The following is a 25,838-nucleotide window of genomic DNA, read 5'->3' as shown; positions in this document are numbered from 1 at the left end:
GTTTGCGTTTGCTTCCTTTTGCCAGACTTAAATTTTTGTCATCCAATACAAACTTCCCACTCGATTTAGTGGCAGGATTTCAGGAAAACACCACACAGTACTGCAAATTGTTGTAAAGCCTTGGTGCCCTCGGTTTATCAGCAACTTATTGTAACCTATAAAAGCTTTCACTTCACCCATTACATTTTCCATACTGTCTTTTCCATCAAATGCAGACAACATACAAGTCACAACTATGTATACTACTAGAGATGAGAAACTGAGCCAAAGAACTTAGCACTTGCTCTAGAACTTTAGCCTATTTCTCCCTTGTATTAGTGTGAAATGATGAAAACATTTTATATTTCATAAAGGCAACTACATTAACAATGTGACATTGACTTTTCCCGCTTTCAGATATTAAAACTGTCAGCCATAAAAGAATGACATGTAAAGGAAGTACGCTCCATCTTAACTCATTTTAGCGTTTGCATCTTGGAAAATTCTCTATTATTTAGCTAGGTGATTGGGACAAAATAAAAAAGGAATTGTATACCATATTTCAATGTAGACATCTGGAAAATTTCCATTCATATAAGACAGCCCGCACTCACCACTTAACCACTGTCAACCTGAAGAGTCTTCATCGAATATCTGAATTACATGTATCAGTTAAAAATGATTTAAAACATACTAGTGGTTACACTATAGCCTTTGTATGTAAGAGACATTCGATGATTTGTTCTATTGGTTTTTAAAGGGACATTAACATGGAAATATTACAGGGACATAATTAGCTCATTAACGGGAATCTCAATGATATTGTTTCTAGGAAGAAGAAAGCAGTGAAAACATTTCTTTTGCTTTTATGTTCCAGAGATTTCTGAAATGTTACTCTGCATAAAACTCATGGCAGGCACAATATATGGCACTGTTTTTTTCTAGCAGAAGGCACAATTCAAAATACAAACCATTTTATTGAGAAAATATAACTTATAAGCACAGTACAAAAATCCACTAAAATCTGATGGGTATTTGAGCCCAAAGAAGATCTTAAAGGCAAAAGCTGCTGGTCCCACATCTAGAGCCACATTACCCTAAATAGTAGTGTGTATTCAGATAACAATGTTTCAGGTAAGTCATTTCCTGGCCTTACTGGAATCTTCAAAGTTAACATAGTCTATTTTTTGTCCTTCTAGAAGGCCATTGCTTTGTGAACAGTCACGCTTCAAATTTATGTAACATTGCTTAAAAATCAGTTGTTTCTAGCTTATCAAGAGGGAATTGAGGCCCAGTATCAGCTTGTGTATACTGAGTCTGGCTACCTCATCGGAGAATCCTTATAGCTTTCAAGGAGGGAGAACACGTTAAACATGCTAGCCCAAATTACAACTTTGCTCTGCGACAAGGATGTATGAGGAAACAAAATAGAGAAGTCAAAACCTATTTCTATGTTAAGTGGCTAAGGGAACATGATCTCTGCAATTCTGAAGTAATTTGGAGTGAAATTTTAATCATTATTTTCTTGAGCTTTCTCTGTTTCTCCCTTCTTTATTCCAACTATACTCTTCTCAATTCTCTCACATTTCACCATCACAGGTCGCCACTTTTTTATGTTTTGTTTTTTTTCTTTTGCTTTTCCTTGCCTTTCTCCTGGCCACTTGATAATCCTGCTGACATTCTCACCAACGTGGAGACTTCACAGTGCATGAAAACACTAATATAAGTCGATGTGAATATGAAGAGGAAGAGTTTCCTGTTACTTGAGCTCTGGGTTCTTCTCAAAGCTTTTCTAAAAGACTTGATATGAAGCATGCATTTTGAAGAGGTTTGTACATGCTATCCCATAAGCTTTCAGAGGAGCTTAAAATAATATTTAATGTGATAATATTACAAATTATGACAACAATAAGCACCTTTATTAAATACTCATTATGTGCCAGGCTCTGGTTTACTATAACTCTCAATAAAAAACTCAAGTATATAGAACTAGATAGATAAATATAAGGCAAAGAAGCGTTCAGATGACACGACTTTTAAGCAGAAGAAACAGAATTCGAACTCTGTCACTCTGACTCCAGAGTCACCTCACTGTTTTGACTCTGTTCACCATCTGGCACTCACCGTCAACTGGCAGGCTCTGTGCCAGATCTTTAAGTTCCTTTTCTGTGAGGTGCATCCCCATGTTCCCCAGAACTGTGTCCACTTGACCGATATCAATTTTCAGATCTGAAAAAAAGACAGGGATCTCCGTAAAATATATTTACTCTTAAATACGACAAAAACAGTCAATCCTATTCTTTTGACCAACTGATACGGTCAGTGGTGTTGCTGATTAAATTTTCAGACTGGTTGACTTTGCTGTCGATGAAATTTGGAATAATAGCAAGTCTTTGGCTTTTTCTTTTTTTTATGTTACAGTTTTAGATTATTTCAAGCCCTGCCAAAATTTGGCGAATTCCAAAGGAATTCTTATCAACTACGGTGTAGGTTGCTAATCACATTCAGGTATAACACAAAAGTCTGTGGGAAAACACAGGAATCATCATACCAGTTGCACTTACTTATGTCACTAGTTAACAAATATGTTTTCAGCACAGTTTATAGGTTATTATTTCACCCATTTTTGACTCTTCAACAAGTGGGAAAAAGAAAATTCTAAATATGAAAACCATACAATTGTGATGATGCAACTTCTGGCCTATCATATCTCAGAGCTATTTGTTCGTAAAAGGAAGTCATTCAGAGGGAGGTAAATCTCAACATAGTGCCTTCTGATAGTCAAGATTTGAAAGGCTCTATGACTAACCATGACACTTGTAGAGAGCATAAAAGTCACACATATCAAAAATTAATGTTTTAGTTTCGGCTTTGTTAACTGAATGCTCATAAACTCAAATACCATTCGGTATGTTTTGGTCACAGACACGATGTATCACCACCCTGCCGTCCTCGGGCCTTCGAAGAGTATTTCTTCCCTTACATACACTAAAAGATACTTTTAACTCGACTCTCTCCAGTACAACTATTATAGCTGATAACACGCTCACCACCAACATGTATATTTTGAGTCGGATCAAAGTGTTTTATCTAACTTCTTATTTTGATATTTCGCACTTAGAGAAAGTGGAAAAAATAGTACGAGATTTCTGAAATACTCTTCAACCAGATTTTTCAAGTGTTAATATTTTGCTACATTTGTTTTATCATTCTCTCTATACGTGAATGATATTTTTTTCGGAATGTTTGAATTGCCAACACAATGCCCTTAGACCCTAAATACTTCAGAGTGCATTTTCTTTTCAAAGAAAATATATATGCATACATATAAATTATACCATTACACACTACACGACAATTATCCAATTAGAATATTAAGACTGACACAGCTCACCTAACCTACACGATTGACTCATATTCTACCAATTGTTCCGTTAATGTCGCCTATTCGCAATAAAGCATTAAGTTGACACGTCTCTTCATTCTTGAATCTGGGATAATACCTCAGTGTTGGTCCTTTCATAGTTTGACATTTTGAAGAGTGCAAATCATTTATTTTAAAGAATATTCTTCAATTTGGATTACTTTCAAAAATAACCCAGAATTCAGATTTTCCAATAATCTTTAGGCAGTACATTCTACAGCTTTAGAATTTCCCTCCCAGGCTTACAAAGTCTACTTGTTGCGAAGGTTCCAGCAGCATTTTTTAGGCTTACCACTAACTGGCAGTGTTCTCACCGCCTTTGTAAGTTCCGTGTCTGGGAGTTCAATCCCCATATGTCTCACTGCATTTACCAGGTCATTGATAGCAACCGTGTCACCTTGAAAGGGTAGAAATAAGCGTACACGTTTATTAATATCCAAAATTTCAGGTTGCAAAGCAAAAGCACAATGTAGTCTTCATCTATTACGCTTTACGGCGAAAGTAGAATTTTAGTTGTTTCTTCGATACTAATAGACAAAGGCTGTTTTAACATTCTGGGGAAAATAAATGTTCTTCTATGACTGTTTAATTAACACATATCGATGGATACCATAATCTCAAAAGACAGGGTCACATGATGATTTCGTTAATAATGTAATTGTTAACAGTGTTAACTCGATCCTTCAAAAATCAGTGCCGTTTACTGCGCCTACCTAGAGTTTTCTGCAGGGAAACATTTTATTAGGAAGGAAAGCTCTACAAAGTGTAGCAGTTCTTACTGAAGTCCCACGGTACATTTGTAACTGTTTTGCGTTTGCTTCCTTTTGCCAGACTTAAATTTTTGTCATCCAATACAAAACTTCCCACTCGATTTAGTGGCAGGATTTCAGGAAAACACCACACAGTACTGCAAATTGTTGTAAAGCCTTGGTGCCCTCGGTTTATCAGCAACTTATTGTAACCTATAAAAGCTTTCACTTCACCCATTACATTTTCCATACTGTCTTTTCCATCAAATGCAGACAACATACAAGTCACAACTATGTATACTACTAGAGATGAGAAACTGAGCCAAAGAACTTAGCACTTGCTCTAGAACTTTAGCCTATTTCTCCCTTGTATTAGTGTGAAATGATGAAAACATTTTATATTTCATAAAGGCAACTACATTAACAATGTGACATTGACTTTTCCCGCTTTCAGATATTAAAACTGTCAGCCATAAAAGAATGACATGTAAAGGAAGTACGCTCCATCTTAACTCATTTTAGCGTTTGCATCTTGGAAAATTCTCTATTATTTAGCTAGGTGATTGGGACAAAATAAAAAAGGAATTGTATACCATATTTCAATGTAGACATCTGGAAAATTTCCATTCATATAAGACAGCCCGCACTCACCACTTAACCACTGTCAACCTGAAGAGTCTTCATCGAATATCTGAATTACATGTATCAGTTAAAAATGATTTAAAACATACTAGTGGTTACACTATAGCCTTTGTATGTAAGAGACATTCGATGATTTGTTCTATTGGTTTTTAAAGGGACATTAACATGGAAATATTACAGGGACATAATTAGCTCATTAACGGGAATCTCAATGATATTGTTTCTAGGAAGAAGAAAGCAGTGAAAACATTTCTTTTGCTTTTATGTTCCAGAGATTTCTGAAATGTTACTCTGCATAAAACTCATGGCAGGCACAATATATGGCACTGTTTTTTTCTAGCAGAAGGCACAATTCAAAATACAAACCATTTTATTGAGAAAATATAACTTATAAGCACAGTACAAAAATCCACTAAAATCTGATGGGTATTTGAGCCCAAAGAAGATCTTAAAGGCAAAAGCTGCTGGTCCCACATCTAGAGCCACATTACCCTAAATAGTAGTGTGTATTCAGATAACAATGTTTCAGGTAAGTCATTTCCTGGCCTTACTGGAATCTTCTAAAGTTAACATAGTCTATTTTTTGTCCTTCTAGAAGGCCATTGCTTTGTGAACAGTCACGCTTCAAATTTATGTAACATTGCTTAAAAATCAGTTGTTTCTAGCTATCAAGAGGGAATTGAGGCCCAGTATCAGCTTGTGTATACTGAGTCCGGCTACCTCACCTGAGTATCCTTATAGCTTTCAAGGAGGGAGAACACGTTAAACATGCTAGCCCAAATTACAACTTTGCTCTGCGACAAGGATGTATGAGGAAACAAAATAGAGAAGTCAAAACCTATTTCTATGTTAAGTGGCTAAGGGAACATGATCTCTGCAATTCTGAAGTAATTTGGAGTGAAATTTTAATCATTATTTTCTTGAGCTTTCTCTGTTTCTCCCTTCTTTATTCCAACTATACTCTTCTCAATTCTCTCACATTTCACCATCACAGGTCGCCACTTTTTGTTTGTTTGTTTGTTTGTTTTGGTTTTTTGCTTTTCCCTGCCTTTCTCCTGGCCACTTGGTAATCCTGGTGACATTCTCACCAACGTGGAGACTTCACAGTGCATGAAAACACTAATATAAGTCGATGTGAATATGAAGAGGAAGAGTTTCCTGTTACTTGAGCTCTGGGTTCTTCACAAAGCTTTTCTAAAAGACTTGATATGAAGCATGCATTTTGAAGAGGTTTGTACATGCTATCCCATAAGCTTTCAGAGGAGCTTAAAATAATATTTAATGTGATAATATTACAAATTATGACAACAATAAGCACCTTTATTAAATACTCATTATGTGCCAGGCTCTGGTTTACTATAACTCTCAATAAAAAACTCAAGTATATAGAACTAGATAGATAAATATAAGGCAAAGAAGCGTTCAGATGACACGACTTTTAAGCAGAAGAAACAGAATTCGAACTCTGTCACTCTGACTCCAGAGTCACCTCACTGTTTTGACTCTGTTCACCATCTGGCACTCACCGTCAACTGGCAGGCTCTGTGCCAGATCTTTAAGTTCCTTTTCTGTGAGGTGCATCCCCATGTTCCCCAGAACTGTGTCCACTTGACCGATATCAATTTTCAGATCTGAAAAAAAGACAGGGATCTCCGTAAAATATATTTACTCTTAAATACGACAAAAACAGTCAATCCTATTCTTTTGACCAATCGATACGGTCAATGGTGTTGCTGATTAAATTTTCAGACTGGTTGACTTCGCTGTCGATTAAATTTGGAATAATAGCAAGTCTTTGGCTTTTTCTTTTTTCATGTTACAGTTTTAGATTATTTCAAGCCCCGCCAAAATTTGGCGAATTCCAAAGGAATTCCTATCAATTACAGTGTAGGTTCCTAATCACATTGAGGTATAACACAAAAGTCTGTGGGAAAACACAGGAATCATCATACCAGTTGCACTTACTTATGTCACTAGTTAACAAATATGTTTTCAGCACAGTTTATAGGTTATTATTTCACCCATTTTTGACTCTTCAACAAGTGGGAAAAGAAAATTCTAAATATGAAAACCATACAATTGTGATGATGCAACTTCTGGCCTATCATATCTCAGAGCTATTTGTTCGTAAAAGGAAGTCATTCAGAGGGAGGTAAATCTCAACATAGTGCCTTCTGATAGTCAAGATTTGAAAGGCTCTATGACTAACCATGACACTTGTAGAGAGCATAAAAGTCACACATATCAAAAATTAATGTTTTAGTTTCGGCTTTGTTAACTGAATGCTCATAAACTCAAATACCATTCGGTATGTTTTGGTCACAGACACGATGTATCACCACCCTGCCGTCCTCGGGCCTTCGAAGAGTATTTCTTCCCTTACATACACTAAAAGATACTTTTAACTCGACTCTCTCCAGTACAACTATTATAGCTGATAACACGCTCACCACCATCATGTATATTTTGAGTCGGATCAATATGTTTTATCTAACTTCTTATTTTGATATTTCGCACTTAGAGAAAGTGGAAAAAATAGTACGAGATTTCTGAAATACTCTTCAACCAGATTTTTCAAGTGTTAATATTTTGCTACATTTGTTTTATTATTCTCTCTATACGTGAATGATATTTTTTTCAGAATGTTTGAATTGCCAACACAATGCCCTAAGACCCTAAATACTTCAGAGTGCATTTTCTTTTCAAAGAAAATATATATGCATACATATAAATTATACCATTACACACTACACGACAATTATCCAATTAGAATATTAAGACTGACACAGCTCACCTAACCTACACGATTGACTCATATTCTACCAATTGTTCCGTTAATGTCGCCTATTCGCAATAAAGCATTAAGTTGACACGTCTCTTCATTCTTGAATCTGGGATAATACCTCAGTGTTGGTCCTTTCATAGTTTGACATTTTGGAGAGTACAAATCATTTATTTTAAAGAATATTCTTCAATTTGGATTACTTTCAAAAATAACCCAGAATTCAGATTTTCCAATAATCTTTAGGCAGTACATTCTACAGCTTTAGAATTTCCCTCCCAGGCTTACAAAGTCTACTTGTTGCGAAGGTTCCAGCAGCATTTTTTAGGCTTACCACTAACTGGCAGTGTTCTCACCGCCTTTGTAAGTTCCGTGTCTGGGAGTTCAATCCCCATATGTCTCACTGTATTTACCAGGTCATTGATAGCAACCGTGTCACCTTGAAAGGGTAGAAATAAGCGTACACGTTTATTAATATCCAAAATTTCAGGTTGCAAAGCAAAAGCACAATGTAGTCTTCATCTATTACGCTTTACGGCGAAAGTAGAATTTTAGTTGTTTCTTCGATACTAATAGACAAAGGCTGTTTTAACATTCTGGGGAAACTAAATGTTCTTCTATTACTGTTTAATTAACACATATAGATGGATAACATAATCTCAAAAAACAGTGTCACATGTTGATTTCGTTAATAATATAATTGTTAACAGTGTTAACTCGATCCTTCAAAAATCAGTGCCGTTTACTGCGCCTACCTAGAGTTTTCTGCAGGGAAACATTTTATGAGGAAGGAAAGCTCTACAGAGTGTAGCAGTTCTTACTGAAGTCCCACGGTACATTTGTAACTGTTTTGCGTTTGCTTCCTTTTGCCAGACTTAAATTTTTCTCATCCAATACAAAACTTCCCACTGGATTTAGTGGCAGCATTTCAGGAAAACACCACACAGTACTGCAAATTGTTGTAAAGCCTCGGTGCCCTCAGTTTATCAGCAACTTATTGTAACCTATAAAAGCTTTCGCTTCACCCATTACATTTTCCATACTGTCTTTTCCATCAAATGCAGACAACATACAAGTCACAACTATGTATACTACTAGAGATGAGAAACTGAGCCAAAGAACTTAGCACTTGCTCTAGAACTTTAGCCTATTTCTCCCTTGTATTAGTGTGAAATGATGAAAACATTTTATATTTCATAAATGCAACTACATTAACAATGTGACATTGACTTTTCCTGCTTTCAGATATTAAAACTGTCAGCCGTAAACGAATGACATGTAAAGGAAGTACGCTCCATCTTAACTCATTTTAACTTTTGCATCTTGGAAAATTCTCTATTATTTAGCTAGGTGATTGGGACAAAATAAAAAAGGAATTGTATACCATATTTCAATGTATATATCTAGAAAATTTCCATTCATATACGTCAGCCCGCACTCAACACCTATCCATTGTTAACCTGAAAAGACTTCAGGAGTATTTGAATTACATGTACAAGTTATAAATGTTTTAAAACATACCAGTGGTTAACTATAGCCTTTGTATGTAAGAGACATTCGATGATTTCTTCTATCGGTTTTTAAAGGGACATTAAAATGGAAATATTACAGAGACATAATTAGCTCATGAAATCAGAATCTCGATGATATTGTTTCTAGGAAGAAGAAAGCAATGAAAACATTTCTTTTGCTTTTATTTTCCGGATATTTCCAAAATATTTCCCTGCATAAAACTCTATGTAGGCGCAATACATGGCACTAGTGGAAGGTACAATACAAAATACAAACTATTTTATCGAGAAAATATAACTTATAAGCACAGTACAAAAATCCATTACTATCTCATGGATATTTGAACCCAAAGAAGATCATATAGGCAAAGACCGATTGTCCCACATCTAGAGTCACATTTCCCCAAACATTAGTGTGTATTCAGGTAAAAAAGACAATGAGGAAACAAAACATACATATTGCATTAGAAGATAGAAATCCTGGAAGATGAAAGAGTAACTGAACGAAATGTGTTCTCTCAAACACCTTCCCTCTGACAAATGGAAAGAAAGAATGGCAAAGTTACTGCTTAATGGCATCTGAATAAGATGAGAAAAAACTGATTTGCTCAGCAGATGCGGACAGATAGAAAAGGTTTCAGGTAAGTCATTTCATGGCCTAACCAGAATCTTCTAAGGTTAACACAGTCTAGTTCATGTCCTTCCTGAAGGCGATTGCTTTTTGAACAGACGCACTTCAAACTTATTCAACATTTCTTAAAAATCAGTTGTTTCTAGCTTATCGAGAGGGAACTGAAGCCTAGTATCAGCTCGTGAATACTTGAGTCTAGGTACCTCATCTGAGAATCCTTATAGCGTTCAAGGAGGGAGAGCACGCCAAACATGCTAGCCCAAATTATAACTTTGGTCTGTGACAAGGATGTATGAGGAAATCAAATAGAGGACACACAACCTCTTTCTACGTTAAATGGCTGATGGAACATGGTCTCTGCAATTTTGAAGCAATTTGGGGTGAAATTTTATGCATTATGTTCTTGAGCTTTCTCTGTTTCTCCCTTCTTTATTCCAACTATACTCTTCTCAATTCTCTCACATTTCACCATCACAGGTCGCCACTTTTTTTTGTTTGTTTTGTTTTGCTTTTCCTTGCCTTTTTCCTGGCCATTTGGTAATCCTGGTGACATTGTCACCAATATGGAGACTTCGCAGTGCATGAAGCCACTAATATAAGTTGATGTAAATATCAAGAGGAAGAGTTTCCTGTCTCTTGAGTTCTGGGTTCTTCTTAAAGTTTTCTAAATGACTAGATATGAAGCAAGCATTCTGAAGAGGTTTGTAAATGCAATCCCATAAGCTTTCAGAGGAGCTTAAAATAATATTTAATGTTATAATATTAGAAATGATGACAACAATAAGCACCTTCATTAAATACTCATTATGTGCCAGGCCCTGGTTTAATATAACCCTTGCTAAAAACTCGATTAAGTATATAGAACTAGATAAAGAAACTGAGGCAAAGAAACATTAAGATGACACCACTTTTGGGCAGAAGAATCAAAATTCGAACTCTGTCATTCGGCTCCAGAGTCATTACGCTATTCTGACTCTGTTCACCATCTGGCGCTCACCGTCAACTGGCAGGCTCTGTGCCAGATCTTTAAGTTCCTCTTCTGTGAGGTGCAACCCCATGTTTCCCAGAACTGTGTCCACTTGACTGATATCAATTTTCAGATCTGAAAAAAAGACAGGGATCTCTGTAAAATATATTTACTCTTAAATACGACAAAAACAGTCAACCCTATTCTTTTGACCAATTAATACGGTCAATGGTGTTGCTGATTAAATTTTCAGACTGGTTGACTTTGCTGTTGATTAAATTTGGAATAATAGCAAGTCTTTGGCTTTTTCTTTTTTTATGTTACAGTGTTAGATTATTTCAAGTCCTGCCAAAATTTGGCGAATTCCAAAGGAATTCTTATCAACTATAGTATAGGTTCCTAATCACATTGAGCTATAACACAAAAGTTTGTGGGAAAACACAGGAATCATCATACCAGTTGCACTTACTTATGTCACTAGTTAACAAATATGTTTTGAGCACAGTTTATAGATTATTATTTTACCCATTTTTGACTCTTCAACAAGTGGGAAAAAGAAAATTCTAAATATGAAAACCATACAATTCTGATGATGCAACGTCTGGCCTATCATATCTCAGAGCTATTTGTTCGTAAAAGGAAGTCATTCAGAGGGAGGTAAATCTCAACATAGTGCCTTCTGATAGTCAAGATTTGAAAGGCTCTATGACTAACCATGACACTTGTAGAGAGCATAAAAGTCACACATATCAAAAATTAATGTTTTAGTTTCGGCTTTGTTAACTGAATGCTCATAAACTCAAATACCATTCGGTATGTTTTGGTCACGGACATGATGTATCACCACATTGCGGTCCCTGGGTCTTCCGTTCTGTCTTTGAAAAGGGCATTTCTTCCCTTACATATACTAAAAGGTACTTTATCTTAACTGTATCCAGGGTAACTATTTTATCTGATAACATGCTTACCACCAACATGTATATTTTGAATCGGTTCTTTCAGTTTCATATGTGTACTTTTGATTCTCAGGCCGCTCAGAATGGTGTACAGGTCATTGATACTGACCTTTCCACCTAAGGAAAGTAACAGTCCATAAAGAATATTAAATGACTCCAAAAGAGAAGTCCCTAAAGTTTTTCAATACACATACCATTATGAGCTTCTTGAGCACTAGAACTACGTGCCACATGACGATGTTCAGTCAATGACGAAACTTATATACAGCAGTGGTTCCATGAGATGATATACACACACTCGTAGCCCCGGTGTCTAGTAGGCTATGCCATCTAGGTCTGTGTAAGTATACTCTACAATGTTCTCAAAATGACAAAATTGCCCAGTCATGTGTTTCTCAGAATGTATCCTCGCCATTAAGTGGCACATGACTGTATCATTACAAAGTTTGAGCAAGGTTATGTACTCACTAAAGCCTGTTCAAGCATTCCCTCTAAGTTTACCAACCTCAGGTTAAGAATTTTTGCTCTAAAGTAAAATCAATTTTTTGATCAGTGTTCAATAATTTCAGTACAGAGGCCAAATATTTTTAGACCACAAAAGTCAAATGTGTAACCAATGTACTGTACAATTAAAAGTAATAGAAAAATTAAATAAAATGCTTTAAGAAAAGACTAAAAGAAGTGAACTCTGAATTGAGAGTTAAGACCACTTCTGTTGAGACTTGGTTGGAAACCAGGGTATACAAAACCAAGTTATAAACGGCATTCAATAAACGATCAGGAATTCTGGTTCTAGAGAGAAACATTCAACTCTAAATGATGTGCAGATTGATTTTTGATGAACGAGTTCCCAGTTTAGTTTTTTCTGCACTTATTATATTCCCTGAAAAAGTGCTAATTATTCTGCATTTTTTTGCTATCTAAATTTGAAATTTCATATTTCTTTTCCTGAAAAGGTTGGAAAATCATGGGAGTGTGGGACTTTACTTCCAAGAGAGAAGACAACATTCCTCAGCTAAAGTAAAGACAAAGCTATTAAAAAGCATAAATTTGCAATCAGAATATTGCCAGATGGCAACATTCACAACTTCAATATTTTGGAAACAGTACATGAAGATCTCTTAGCCATTTGCATTCTCATTTTGTTTCTCACTCACCTTTAAGAGAATTCATACCTTCTAGCAACTTGCTATCATCTATTATATACCCTGTTATCTATTTAAAAAGTGGCAAAGTTCAGGTCATAGAGAAAGAAATAAAGTCTCAACTCACTAAAATTATATCAGTAAATCTGAGACTTTCATGATTTGCCCTAAAATCTTCTCCCATTAAAATAAAATTTGAGAGAAAATGAAGAAAAGTTTGTACTATGTTGAATCTATCAAAATTTATTACACAAAGCACCCTTCGACATGCACGACTGGTTTTTTTTGTTTATTTTTTTGTTGTTTTTTTGTTTTTTGGTGTGTGTGTGTGTGTGTGTGTGTGTGTGTGTGTGTGTGTTCCACCTTTCATTTGCCCTCTTCTGGTTCAACATCATCCTTTACTTCATTACTTCCCCCAACCTCCTACATGTATCTAAGAGGTAGAGATAACCTCAGATATATCTTTCCCTTGAGGGCATGATTCAACATGATGGAAATGCTTATTCTAAAATTAAGAGTTAATGGCAGGGGTGATAATTTCTCTCATAAATAAATGAACACTTAAATTACTTTGAGATGTGTTCTGTTTGTTTTGGATTTTGTCATCTTAGCAAGTGGGGATATTCTGAGTTTTCAAAAGAAGCATAAAAGAACCTTTGAAGGTCGCATCACTATTTGAAATGCTTACCACTAAAAGGCAGATTTTCCACCAGTTTCAAGTTTTCCTTATCTGTGAGCTCTATTCCCATGTTTTTCAGAATAGTTTTCACATCTTGGACATCAACCTCCCCTCCTTAAAGAAGATGGATATCATTATATATAGGAATTTAAAAATTTATCGAATGATTCTAAATAGGGAAATTAATCTACAGCTATGTAGCATGAGTAGGTACACGATGAAGAGAAAGACCAATGAGACCTCTCCAGGTACACTGACTATGTTAGCCACAGAAAAATAATTTGTTCTCTGATTGCTAAAAAGAAGACACAATTATAACAACAATAGAAAGGCAACTTCGAACCCAGTGAATCTACATTGTGTATCACTCTATTCAATTAGAATATTGTAAATGACTTATTCAAATAACTGCATCGACTAAGGTGAGATCTGTTAGTCTCATCTTTATAAGTTATATGGAGTCTTACTAAAGTTTTACTTCACCTACTGTTTTACTAATATAGAATCTGGCTATTCTAAAAAGGAAATGAGCAAAATATGTAAAAGAAAACTACTCCAGGAAAGAAGTGAACTGCTAGTAATTGTTTTAAACATTTGGACATACATCAAGGATATACAAGTGAAAAAGGACAAGGATTCTATGATTTCACTCCAATTTGGGATATAAGATAGAAAGCAACAAATGAATAAAAACAAACAAACAGCTCATTGACACACACAACAGAATAGTGATTATCTGAAGGGAAGAGGATTGGGGAGGAATAAGAAGGTAAAGGGGGTCAAATATATGGTGATAGAAGACTAAAGTTTGGGATGAGCACACAATGTAATATACAGATGACATTATGATATACACCTGAAATATATAATCTTATTAGTCAATATCACCCCCCAAAAAATGTAATTAAAAAATAAATAAAAACATAAATGCATAATGATTAAGTAATAATGGTAAAATATAAAACATCTTAGGGTTTATAATTTCTTACCTGTAGTATCTTTTACTCTATTCATAACTTCTTTTAGACCAATCTTCCCATTCACTACAAAAAAAGACTCGATGAAAATACTGTCACAACCTCAGAAAACAATCTTAGCCACATTTTTTTGTGGAAACAATTACCTCAAAAATTCCCTACATCTTAACAAAAAGAAGAAACTAATAAAAAACACTCACAAATAGAGTGGACCATTTGGTGACAGACAGAGGGGAAGGTTTTGGGGGGTTGGGAGAATGGAGTGAAGGGTTACAGAAGTACAAATTAGCGACCGACAGTTGGTCAGAAAGATGGGGAGCATGGCAGAGGGAATGAAGTTAGCATTATATGATGGCTAGGTGAAGGGCCAGGCGAGTGTGAAAGCAACTGGGGGGATCATTTTATGAACTATGTAGATTTCTAACCAATGTACTGTACGTTCGAATCTAATTTAAATGAATTAATTTAAAACATTCCCTACATCTTAATTTCACCTTAGACCACTTATTAAATACTTGGATCTCAGGGATTTAAGGCGATCCCATCAACACAAATGTCTTAACATCTTATGCCCTGGGTCAGGAAAAGCGTACTCCTTCTAGCGTTTTGGAAGCCATTATAAGCCACTGTTGAAGATACCATTAGAGTTGGCCAGGTATTCTGTAAGTACTTCATGTACCAACAGGCAGCTGAGGAAGGAATCACTAACCTAGCCTGGTATGTTCTAAGATTGCTTCCTGCAGGAGGTTTTGTAAGGACTATGTTAATGTCTTAGTTGAGGTTCATCAGAAATACAGAGGGATGGAATAGCCTTCACATGGAGAAAAGCTTCAGAAAAGAGAAACGTCTAGGGGCATCATGCCATGTGTGTTAAACTAAAAGTAGTTCAACATTTCTTGAAAGGGGAAAAAATGAGAGAAGGTATGACTTCAGAAGGCAGAGGGAGCCTGAAGGTCTTGTGCACTAAGAATCTTTGAATGCATTTCAGAGTGAAGGTTAGTAGAAAGAGGGATGTCTGGAAGAATGGACTCATTGACTTCTCTCTATATAGATTTTCTTACCTCTATTACTTTGCTTTCTTACTAATCTAGATCTATTAGAGTCCTGACAGCATCCTCTGCAACTCTCGGTATGCATAGGGAAAGATGGTGCTGGTTTTAGATTAACTGTAATGAGACTCCAAAATCCAAGATTTATTCTGACTTTAATATTGGGCTCTCATCCAACCTTACTAACATGTATCTGTCAATTTTTTTTTTTTTTTTTTTTTTTTTTTTTTTGTGAATCAGATATAAGGCAAAGGTAAAAAGATGCCCTGAGGATTTCTATAGTCCTCATCATCAACTTGGTTTTCTGACAGCTTCTCAAGTTCTTCTTCTCTGAGTTCATGTCCCAATAATTCTAGAGTATTGTCCACATTATTTACATGAACTTCCCCCCCTTAGGAAAGAGATATGTAGGAATACAAAAACAGTGTATTATGCCAAAATTTTGCAAGAGTAATATTATTAGTAATTGTATTAGTAATATTATTAAATATCTCTAGTGACTGCTAATTTTGTAGTGCATCAGCTTAGCTAAATGGAAGCTACATATACAAGAAGTCTCTCTTTGTATAAATGTATGTGTGTATGTATGTATGTATGTATGGATTGATTGATTTATAGTTCATAAACTTTTCTTTTTAAAGAATTTTTGAGAGAAGTTTTAGGTGTACAGCAAAATTGAGAGGAAGTTAGAGATTTCACAGTGCATGAAAACACTATAAGTTGATGTAAATATACTTGATATGAAGCAAGCATTTTGAAGAGGTTTGTAAATGCAATCCCATAAGCTTTCAGAGGAACTTAAACTAATAAGTATGATTATAATATTAGAAATGATGACAACAATAAGCACCTTCATTAAATACTCATTATGTGCCAGGCCCTGGTTTAATATAACCCTCGATAAAAAAACTCAATTAAGTAAATAGAACTAAATAAAGAAACTGAGGCAAAGAAGCATTAAGATGACACCACTTTCAAGCAGAAGAATCAGAATTCGAACTCTGTCACTTTGACTCCAGAGTCACCTCACTATTTTGACTCTGTTCACCATCTGGCACTCACCGTCAACTGGCAGGCTCTGTGTCAGATCTTTAAGTTCCTCTTCTGTGAGGTGCATCCCCATGTTTCCCAGAACTGTGTCCAATTGACTGACATCAATTTTCGCACCTTAAAAAAAAAAATTCAGAGATCTCAGTAAAATATATTTACTCTTAAATTCTGACTTGTAAGGGGTAGCAATACACATGAAAGATTTGCAAGATTTTGCAAAGTTATTTAGCCAGAAATGATGGCAAGGATGTTAGATCTGGTGGAAAAAAGATAATGTTGGGTAGAGCTGAATCTGACGATACAGAGTCTGAATTCATTGTGTTGGCTCAAGTGGCTACAAGTGGCTCTAACGGATGACTCAGTCATTTGAATAAAACCTGGTCCTGAAGATGGCCTATACTTCCCTGATATACTATAGAGCAGTGCTGTCCAATACAAATGTCATGTAATCCACAAATGTGAGCCACGCATGTAGTTTTAAATTTCACATTAAAACATGAAAATATAAGTGAAATAAATTAAACATATTTCACTCAATCTGATATTTCTAACAAATAACCATTTCAACATGTAACCAACATAAAAATTATTAATTTGTTATTTTATCTTTTTTGTGCTATGTCTTTGAAATGTACTCTGTTTCTTATGCTCATAGAATTTATCGGTTTGAACTAGTCCCATTTCAAGTGTTAGAGAAAAACATGTGAATAGACATAAGAGTAGGTTAATAATATTGTAATTAATATGTAAGGGGAAGGAGAGGTACTAGATTTAGTGGCTGATCACTTTGTGGGTTATGTGGATCTCTGATCACTATGCTGTACAACTGAAAGTGGTATGTTACTGTATACCAACTGTAATCGGAAAAAAACTCAATGAATTGTACAATTAAATATGAATAATTGTCTATTATATTTCAATAAATCCAGAAAAAATAAAAAGAAAAACATGTGGCTGGTGGCTAGAATACTGTATGGCACAGCTATAGAGGGAAGTTTCTAAAGGAACAGGGAGATCAGAATGCTGGAATGGAGGATTTATTATGTAAGACCTCACTCACCCTTTAATTACGTCCCCTGGGAAGGTCTAGAGCAGGGCTACAGTGTGGCTTTGGACATCAAACAGTCTGTAGTCACTATTAACTCTGACATTTTGATGCAAAAGCAGCCACAACAGTATATAAACAAGAGGGGTGGTGTTCTTTATCTTTCCTTATAAAACAGGTGGCAGGCTGAATTCGGCCCATGGTCTATAGTTTTCTGACCCCTGACCTAGGACATATCCTATCAAGGCTGTGAGAAATACATGCATCAGGAGATCCCAGTATCCTTGACAAGCTCTATGGTGGCTATTCTTTGTGAGCCAGAAATGATGATGGAAATGCTGCCATTGAACTGAGTTCTCTTAACTCCATGTTGATAATGGAATCCTGGGGTGGCAGGGGCCAAGTTGTGGCACTAACCTGCCATAGACAAGGTTGACCTGTATATCATAACAGGCAGTGGAGACAAGGCAGCCATCAGAATGGTTTAACTCACAGAGATATTTAGCATTGACGAAATAATCATGATATCCCCAGAGCTGATACAAATGGACAGCCCACTAAAGACTTGCTTAATCTGAACTCGCAAAAAAGTTTGAGATCTGGCAAACCAAAGTCTGACTTGGGTAAATTTGGTTAAATTTCAAAGGTCTTGTTGTCTATAAGAATCTAAATAACCATTTCTAAGGTGATAGGGATGCTGCACGGAGACTCTGGAAGAACCTATGGGTGAATCCCAGCAAAGATCTTATAGGATATTGGATCAAGGATATACCATTCTCTGCAGATAGCTATTTTAGTTTTGAGAAACAGCTTCTGACTTGCTATCTCGCCTGAAGCACACTGAACACTTGACCAATGGTCACTAGGTTATCATGCAAACTGAGCCATCTGTCTTGAAGTGTGTCTTATCCAACCCACTAAGTCATAAAGTTGGGCATGCATGACAGCACTCTATTATCAAATGGAAGTGTTGCAGATAGGACTGGGCTTAAGCATATCCTGAAGCACATGTAACTTGCATTAGCAAGGATCTAAGATGCCCATATTCATTTCTCCTCATGTGTTCCCTCCTTCCTGCCACCTTCCCTTCAAAGAACACTAATTTTGACATTCACCCATGGACAAAAGGGCCTTTGTAGAAGTCTAGAAGTCCAGTGGAGAACTTCCAGCATACCAGTGGTGCAGAAAATATCCAAGACTGACTCATAGAAGAGTAAGAGGAATAGCCAAAAATCCAAAATTGATACATGAAGAAGAAGAAGAAGAAAGAAGAAGAAAGAGGAATAAGGAGAAAGAAGGAGGAGGAAGAAGGAGGAGGAGGCAGGAAGAGGCAGGAGGAGGCAGAAAGAGACAGAAGGAGGGAGGAGGAGGAGAAGAAGGAAGAAGGAAGAAAAGGAAGAAAGAAGAGTCACATTGCCCTCCCCAAAGATGGCACAGCTCAGTGCCAAGAGAGATCTTGGCTTGTGATTTCTCCCATGAGAAGAAAAGAGAGCATATGAGTGACCACTACCTTCCCCAGCTATGCAAAATGTTGCCAAATGATACTTAAGCCATCTAGAATACTGAATCATAAACTGCATGACTGGGGGGAGAACAGCAGCCACATCTGGGAATGGAAAGTATCAAAGAGATATAGATATTAGTAACTGCTTCGTGTTTTCATTAGAAAGCCCATCCATGAGACTTTGAAGAGACCTGTGGATGTATGAGCGAGTAGACTCCCTCAGGGTTTGTCACAATGAGAAAATTTTCTATTCCCTAACTTCAGTGTGTTAGAGGAAACAGAATAAAAATTAGACAACTCATTAAAATGTTATTCCTGAAATTATTTAATTCATGCTATTTTTGTGATTTCATGTTAGGTTCACCTTACATAAATTATACCTTTTCTTGTAGCTGCTGGAAACTTTATACCATGGAATTATGAATCCTGGCCCCCCACTTTGGTACAATTTCTTACTTATGATTGTTTAAGTCTATGCAAATTTTAACTGATAACAGCTTATCTTTTTCTTACAGGAGGTTCCACATACTCTTGTATTTTTTCAACTGTGTATTCTCCCTCTCCCCAAAAAACAATCAAACCTAGGAAGTCACAGCATAAGAGAAAGATTAGCTTTATTCAGGGATTTGGTCAACTGTATAGCTAATACAGAAACTCAGGCAAAAAGTATATATTGACCCTCCCTATTGTTTGTAAATACCTGAGGGAGTCTACTCGCTCACACATGTACCAGACAGAAGCCACCACTGCAAACTATATATCCTGGTGCATGTAATGCCTGAACAAGTTAAAATATCAGCATTTAATTTGAGGAAACAGAGAATGGATAGGAAGAATCTTTACATAGAAGAGGTGCTGAGAAATGTGAAAAAAAACCTACGTATACTGTATACGATGTAAGCATATACAAGGTATGGAGAACCACAGGCATCTAAGACTCAATAATTCTAACAGATTTCTCTTACTTTGCATACTTCTTGGATCTCCAACATATACAATCATACCATCTGAAATTCAAGGTAACATTGCTCTTTCCCAATATTACTTCATCTCATCTACTCATTGAAGTAACTAGAACCTTTAAAGCAATATTAAGTGACAGTAGTAATAACTGGCATCTGAGCCTTGTTCCTAATTTTAGAATTCCCTAAGATTTTCAACATTTATCTTACCACTAAGCAAATGTAGTTTAAGAAATTCTCAGCTATAAGACTTGGAAAAAATTCCCTTTTGAGATTGACAATGGTATCTACTATCCATACCATCAACAGGTAGATTTCTTCTCTGTGCAAGTTCTTTTTTACTGAGCTTGATATTCATTTTCTCCAGAAGAGGTTTCAGGTTACTAACGTCAGCTTTTTCTCCTTAAGAAAGACATAAAAGGAACATGAGAGTAACTGAATGCTCTAAAAGATGAAAATACATTTACGTCTTTAAATGTCTTTAATGAGTATGTACAACTATTGTAATAAAAGAGACAACTCTACTTCATGTTTTCTGTGCATATCAAGTTACCAGTTATTTATTTACGTGTAAAATTAGACAAAGTCCAAATAATATGGTCCTTCCAATGAAGATAAAAGTATTACACATTTCTGTATAAAGTAAAAATACATTATTCACTTGTGAAAGACTCCAGACCCTTTAGAATTCTATTTCAATATACCTTTCTATCACCTGTTTTTGAAAAAAGGGGGAATTTGGTTTATAACATATATAAATTAATAAGGGAATTCATAAAAATAGATTTCATTTCTTATATTCAAAAAGAAAAATAATTTGTCCTAGAACATTTTGTTCTAGTTTACCTTGAAGATGCAATAAAATTAAGGAGTGCTGAAATTTTTAAATGTACAAACCTATTTACACTGTGTCTCATAAGGCCATTTTTAGTAGAATCCTACCATGCTGAAATATATCTGATCAGGCTGTTTAAAAAAAACGATGTCTCAAGTATTTCATGTCCACTTCCACATGTATGTTGATTTCCATATCTAGTGTCCATTTTCATATTGGGTTGTCTTTTTTTATTTAAAAAGAATCTTTAAAAAGCTCTTAAATTTTTGTCATACCTTCTGCAAATGCTTTTCCAACACTATTTGCCTTGATTTCTCATGCAGAAGTTTTAAATAAAGTAAACTTATTATTTCTGGGTGTTTGAGGTAAAGATTTCAAAATTGATTTAAGAAAAAAGTGTTTACGCACGCGCATGCGTGCACGTGTGTGTGTGTGTGTGTGTGTGTGTGTGTGTGTGTGTGTTTGTTGGAGAGATTGGGAAAGAGACTGAAGGAGAGACAGTATGAATAAATAATAAAACAAATGGGCAAATTGTAAATAGTGAATTTGGGTAAAGAAAGTTCTCTGTGTTATTCTTAAAACTTTTTTCTAAATTTAAAATCATATCCAAACAAAAAGTTAAACATAGAAATGAAAAATTCAAACCATCTAAAATTATTACAATTCTATTAAGAGCAACATTTGCGTCATTGCTTACAGTAACGTGGTAGACTTTTACTGAAGAGTTCATTGATTCTCAAACTAAAATCTATAAGACATAAACAGATTTTTATTTTAGCTTTTTATTTTGATATGATTTCACACTTAAAGAAAGTGGAAAAAGCAGTAGAAAGATTTCTCAAATTCTTTTCAACCACATTTTCCAAGTGTTAATATTTTGCTACATTTGTTTTATCATCCTCTCTATATGTGAATGTTATTTTTTTTTCTAATGTTTGAGAGTGAATTGCCAAAACAATGCCTTTAGACCCTAAATACTTCAGAGTGCATTTTCTTTTAAAAGAAAATATATATGCATACATATAAATTATACCATTACATACTACACGACAATTATCCAATTAGAATATTAAGACTGACACAGCTCACCTAACCTACACGATTGACTCATATTCTACCAATTGTTCCGTTAATGTCGCCTATTCGCAATAAAGCATTAAGTTGACACGTCTCTTCATTCTTGAATCTGGGATAATACCTCAGTGTTGGTCCTTTCATAGTTTGACATTTTGAAGAGTACAAATCATTTATTTTAAAGAATATTCTTCAATTTGGATTACTTTCAAAAATAACCCAGAATTCAGATTTTCCAATAATCTTTAGGCAGTACATTCTACAGCTTTAGAATTTCCCTCCCAGGCTTACAAAGTCTACTTGTTGCGAAGGTTCCAGCAGCATTTTTTAGGCTTACCACTAACTGGCAGTGTTCTCACCGCCTTTGTAAGTTCCGTGTCTGGGAGTTCAATCCCCATATGTCTCACTGCATTTTCCAGGTCATTGATAGCAACCTTGTCACCTTTTAAAAGGTAGAAATAGGTGTATATGTTAATTAATATCCAAAATTTTAGGTTGAAAAGCAAAAGCACAATGTAGTGTTCATCTATTATAGTTTTGAGCGAAAGTAGAATTTTAGTTGTTCCTTCAATACTAATAGATAAAGGCTGTTTTAAAATTCTGGGGAAAATAAATTCACTTCTATTACTGTTTAATTAATACACATAGGTGTGTGACAATCTCATAAGAAAGTGTCACATGATGATTTGGTTAATAATGTAATTGTTAACAATGTTAACTCGATCCTTCAAAAATTCACAATGCCATTTACTGTGCCTACCTAGAGTTTTATGCAGGGAAACATTTTATTAGGAAAGAAAGCTCTACAAAGTGTAGTATATCTTACTAAGATTTAGTGCTATGTTATTTTTTTAATTGTTTGTTTTTTTGCTTCCTTTTGCCAAACTTAAATTTCTGTAATCCAAGACAAAAGTTCCCACAGGATATACTGGCAGGATATTAGGAACACACCATACAAAAATACAAATTACTGTAAAGCCTTGGGGCCCTCTGTTTATCAGTAATTTATCACTAACCTGTAAAAGCTTTCACTTTTCCATATTATCTTCTCCATCAAATGCAGACAACATACAAATCACACCCACGTATAACACTAAAGATAAGAAACTGAGCAAAAGAACTTATTATCACTTGCTCTAGAATTTTATCCTATTTCTCCCTGTTAGCAGTGTGAAATAATAAAAAGGTTTTATATTTCACAAATACAACTATGTTAACAATGTGATATTGGCTTTTTTTGCTTTAAGATATTAAAACTTCTAGCCATAGAAGAATGATATATAAAGTAAGTTCATTCTATCTTAGCTAGTTTTAGTATTTAGATCTTGGAAAATTCCCTATTATTTAGCTAGGTTATTGGGACAAAATAAAAAGGGAATCTTATACCATATTTCAATGTTTACATCTGGAAATTTTCCATTCATATAAGTCAGCCCGCACTCACCACTTATCCATTGTTAACCTGAAAAGACTTCACGAGCATTTGAATTACACGTACAAGTTAAAAATGATTTAAAACATACTGGTGGTTAACTGTAGCCTTTGTATGTAATAGATATTCAATGATTTGTTCTATCAGTTTTTAAAGGGACGTCAAAATGGAAATATTGCAGAGACATAATTAGCTCACTAAATCAGAATCTCAATTACATTGTTTCTAGGAAGAAGAAAGCAGTGAAAACATTTCTTTTGCTTTTATTTTCCAGATATTTCTAAAATATTTCCTTGCATAAATTTCTAGTAGGTGCCATACATGGCACTGTTGTTTACTAGCAGAAGACACAATTTAAAATACAAACTATATTATTGAGAAAATATAACTTATAAGCACAATACAAAAATCCATTATAATCTGATGGATGTTTGAGCCCAAAGAAGATCTTACAGGCAAAAGTGGGTTGTCCCACATCTAGAGTCATATTTCCCTATATATTAGTGTGTATTCAGGTAACAAAAACAATGAGGAAACAAAACATACATATTGCATTAGGAGATCAAAATTCTGGAAGATGAAAGAGTAACTGAACGAATGAAATGTGTTCTATCAAACAGCTTACCTCTGACAAACGGAAAGAAAGAATGGCAAAGATACTGCTTAATGGCATCTGAATAAGATGAGAAAATTTGATTTGCTCAGCATTTGCAGATAGATAGAAAATGTTTCAGGTAAGTCATTTCGTGGCCTTACCAGAATCTTCTAAGGTTAACATAGTCTAGTTCCTGTCCTTCCAGAAGGCAATTGCTTTGTGAATAGTCACACTTCAAACTTACTCAACATTTCTTAAAAATCAGTTGTTTCTAGCTTATCAAGAGGGAACTGAAGCCTAGTATCAGCTCATGGATACCCAAGTCTGGCTACCTCATCTGAGAATCTTTACAGCTTTCAAGGAGAGAGAACATGTCAAACACACTTATAACTTTTATAACTTTTCCCAAATTATAACTTTTCTCTGTGACAAGGATGTATGAGGAAACAAAATAGATGACATACTACCTCTTTCTAGGTTAAATGGCTGACGGAACATGATCTCTGCAATTCTGAAGAATTTGGGGTGAAATTTTAATCATGTTCTTGAGCTTTCTCTGTTTCTCCCTTATTTATTCCAATTTTACTCTTTTAAATTCTCTTACATTTCACTGTCACAGGTCCTCACTTTTTTTGTTTGTTTGTTTTTCCTTGCCTTTCTCCTGGCCATTTTGTAATCCTGGTGACATTCTCAGCAACATGGATATGTCACAGTGCAAGAAACCACTAATTTAAGTTGATGTAAATATTAAGAGAAAGGGTTTGCTCTTACCTGAGCTCTGGGTTCTTCTCAAAGTTTTTCTAAATGACTTAATGTCAAGTATGCATTTTGAAGAGATTTGTAAATATAATCCCATAAACTTTCAGAGGAGCTTAAAATAATAGTATGATTATAATATTAGAAACAATAATAGCAATAAGCATCTGGTGCTCACCGTCAACTGGCAGGCTCTGTTGCAGATTTTTAAGTTCTTCTTCTGTGAAGTGCATCCCCATGTTTCCCAGAACTGTGTCTAATTGACTGACATCAATTTTCCCTCCTTAAAAAAAGAGACAGGGATATGAGCAAAATATATTAACTCTAAAATGTGACAAAAATAGTCAATCCAATTCTTTTGACCAATTAATAAGGTGGTTGGTGTTGATTAAACTTTCAGCCTGGTTGATTTTGCTGTTGATTGAATTTGAAATAAAAGCAAGTCCTTTTCTTGTTTCCTTTTTATGTTACGGTTTACATTTATTGCAAGCACTGCCAAAATTTAGGAAATTCCTAAAGAATATGGAATTTCCTTCTAAAAATACAACACACAAAATTAAGTAGTATCTACTTATAGGAGGTACCAAAAACAGGCAAATTCATGGAGACAGAACGTAGAATAGCAGTTACCAGGTGCTGGTAGTAGGAAAATGGGGAATTATTCCATAATGGGCAAAAAGTTTCTGTTTAGGATGATCAAATGATTCTAAAAATGTATAGCAGTAATGGTTGCACAATATTGTATAGTTAATATTACTAAATTATACACTTAAAATAGTTAAAATAATAAAATTCATGTTATATATTTACCACCATTTAAAAAACAGTAAATTACAGTACACTCTATAGAGAATCTTCAGGATAGAGTCAATATATACAATGAGAAGTCAGGGTTCATATTTAAATATCTAGGTAATAAATTAAATTATGAGAACTTCAAATTCACTTGCTTTTTCATTATGATTCTCTCCTACCTCTAAGTGTTTTTATAGCCTCCAGCAATTTATTCTGATAGATTTTTCCACCATCTATAAGAGAACACACAATTCAAGTCAAAAAGAAATCAGTCACCAAGATGATTTAGAAATCATTTC

At 35.0% G+C, this 25,838-nt stretch overlaps 1 protein-coding gene across 1 annotated transcript in view; it reads right to left on the bottom strand.

The window, feature by feature from the left end:
- Nucleotides 1-25,838, bottom strand: part of EFCAB13 (EF-hand calcium binding domain 13) — a 283,929-nt gene that overhangs the window by 191,424 nt on the left and 66,667 nt on the right. Inside the window, exons 19-31 of the mRNA XM_036222608.1 lie at nt 25,719-25,772; nt 24,923-25,027; nt 22,299-22,403; nt 20,353-20,454; nt 16,554-16,658; nt 14,455-14,508; nt 13,475-13,579; nt 11,654-11,758; nt 10,716-10,820; nt 7,911-8,015; nt 6,321-6,425; nt 3,696-3,800; nt 2,104-2,208 (exon numbers count right to left, since the gene is read on the bottom strand). Of these exons, the coding sequence (XP_036078501.1) occupies nt 2,104-2,208; nt 3,696-3,800; nt 6,321-6,425; nt 7,911-8,015; nt 10,716-10,820; nt 11,654-11,758; nt 13,475-13,579; nt 14,455-14,508; nt 16,554-16,658; nt 20,353-20,454; nt 22,299-22,403; nt 24,923-25,027; nt 25,719-25,772 (1,260 nt within the window). The remainder of the gene's footprint in view (nt 1-2,103; nt 2,209-3,695; nt 3,801-6,320; nt 6,426-7,910; nt 8,016-10,715; nt 10,821-11,653; nt 11,759-13,474; nt 13,580-14,454; nt 14,509-16,553; nt 16,659-20,352; nt 20,455-22,298; nt 22,404-24,922; nt 25,028-25,718; nt 25,773-25,838) is intronic.

The sequence above is a fragment of the Rousettus aegyptiacus genome, unplaced genomic scaffold, assembly GCF_014176215.1.
Source record: "Rousettus aegyptiacus isolate mRouAeg1 unplaced genomic scaffold, mRouAeg1.p scaffold_m13_p_6, whole genome shotgun sequence".
Taxonomy (NCBI): Eukaryota; Metazoa; Chordata; class Mammalia; order Chiroptera; family Pteropodidae; genus Rousettus; species Rousettus aegyptiacus.
The sequence above is the reverse complement of the archived record's forward strand: the minus strand, read 5'-3'. Positions and strand labels throughout refer to the sequence as shown.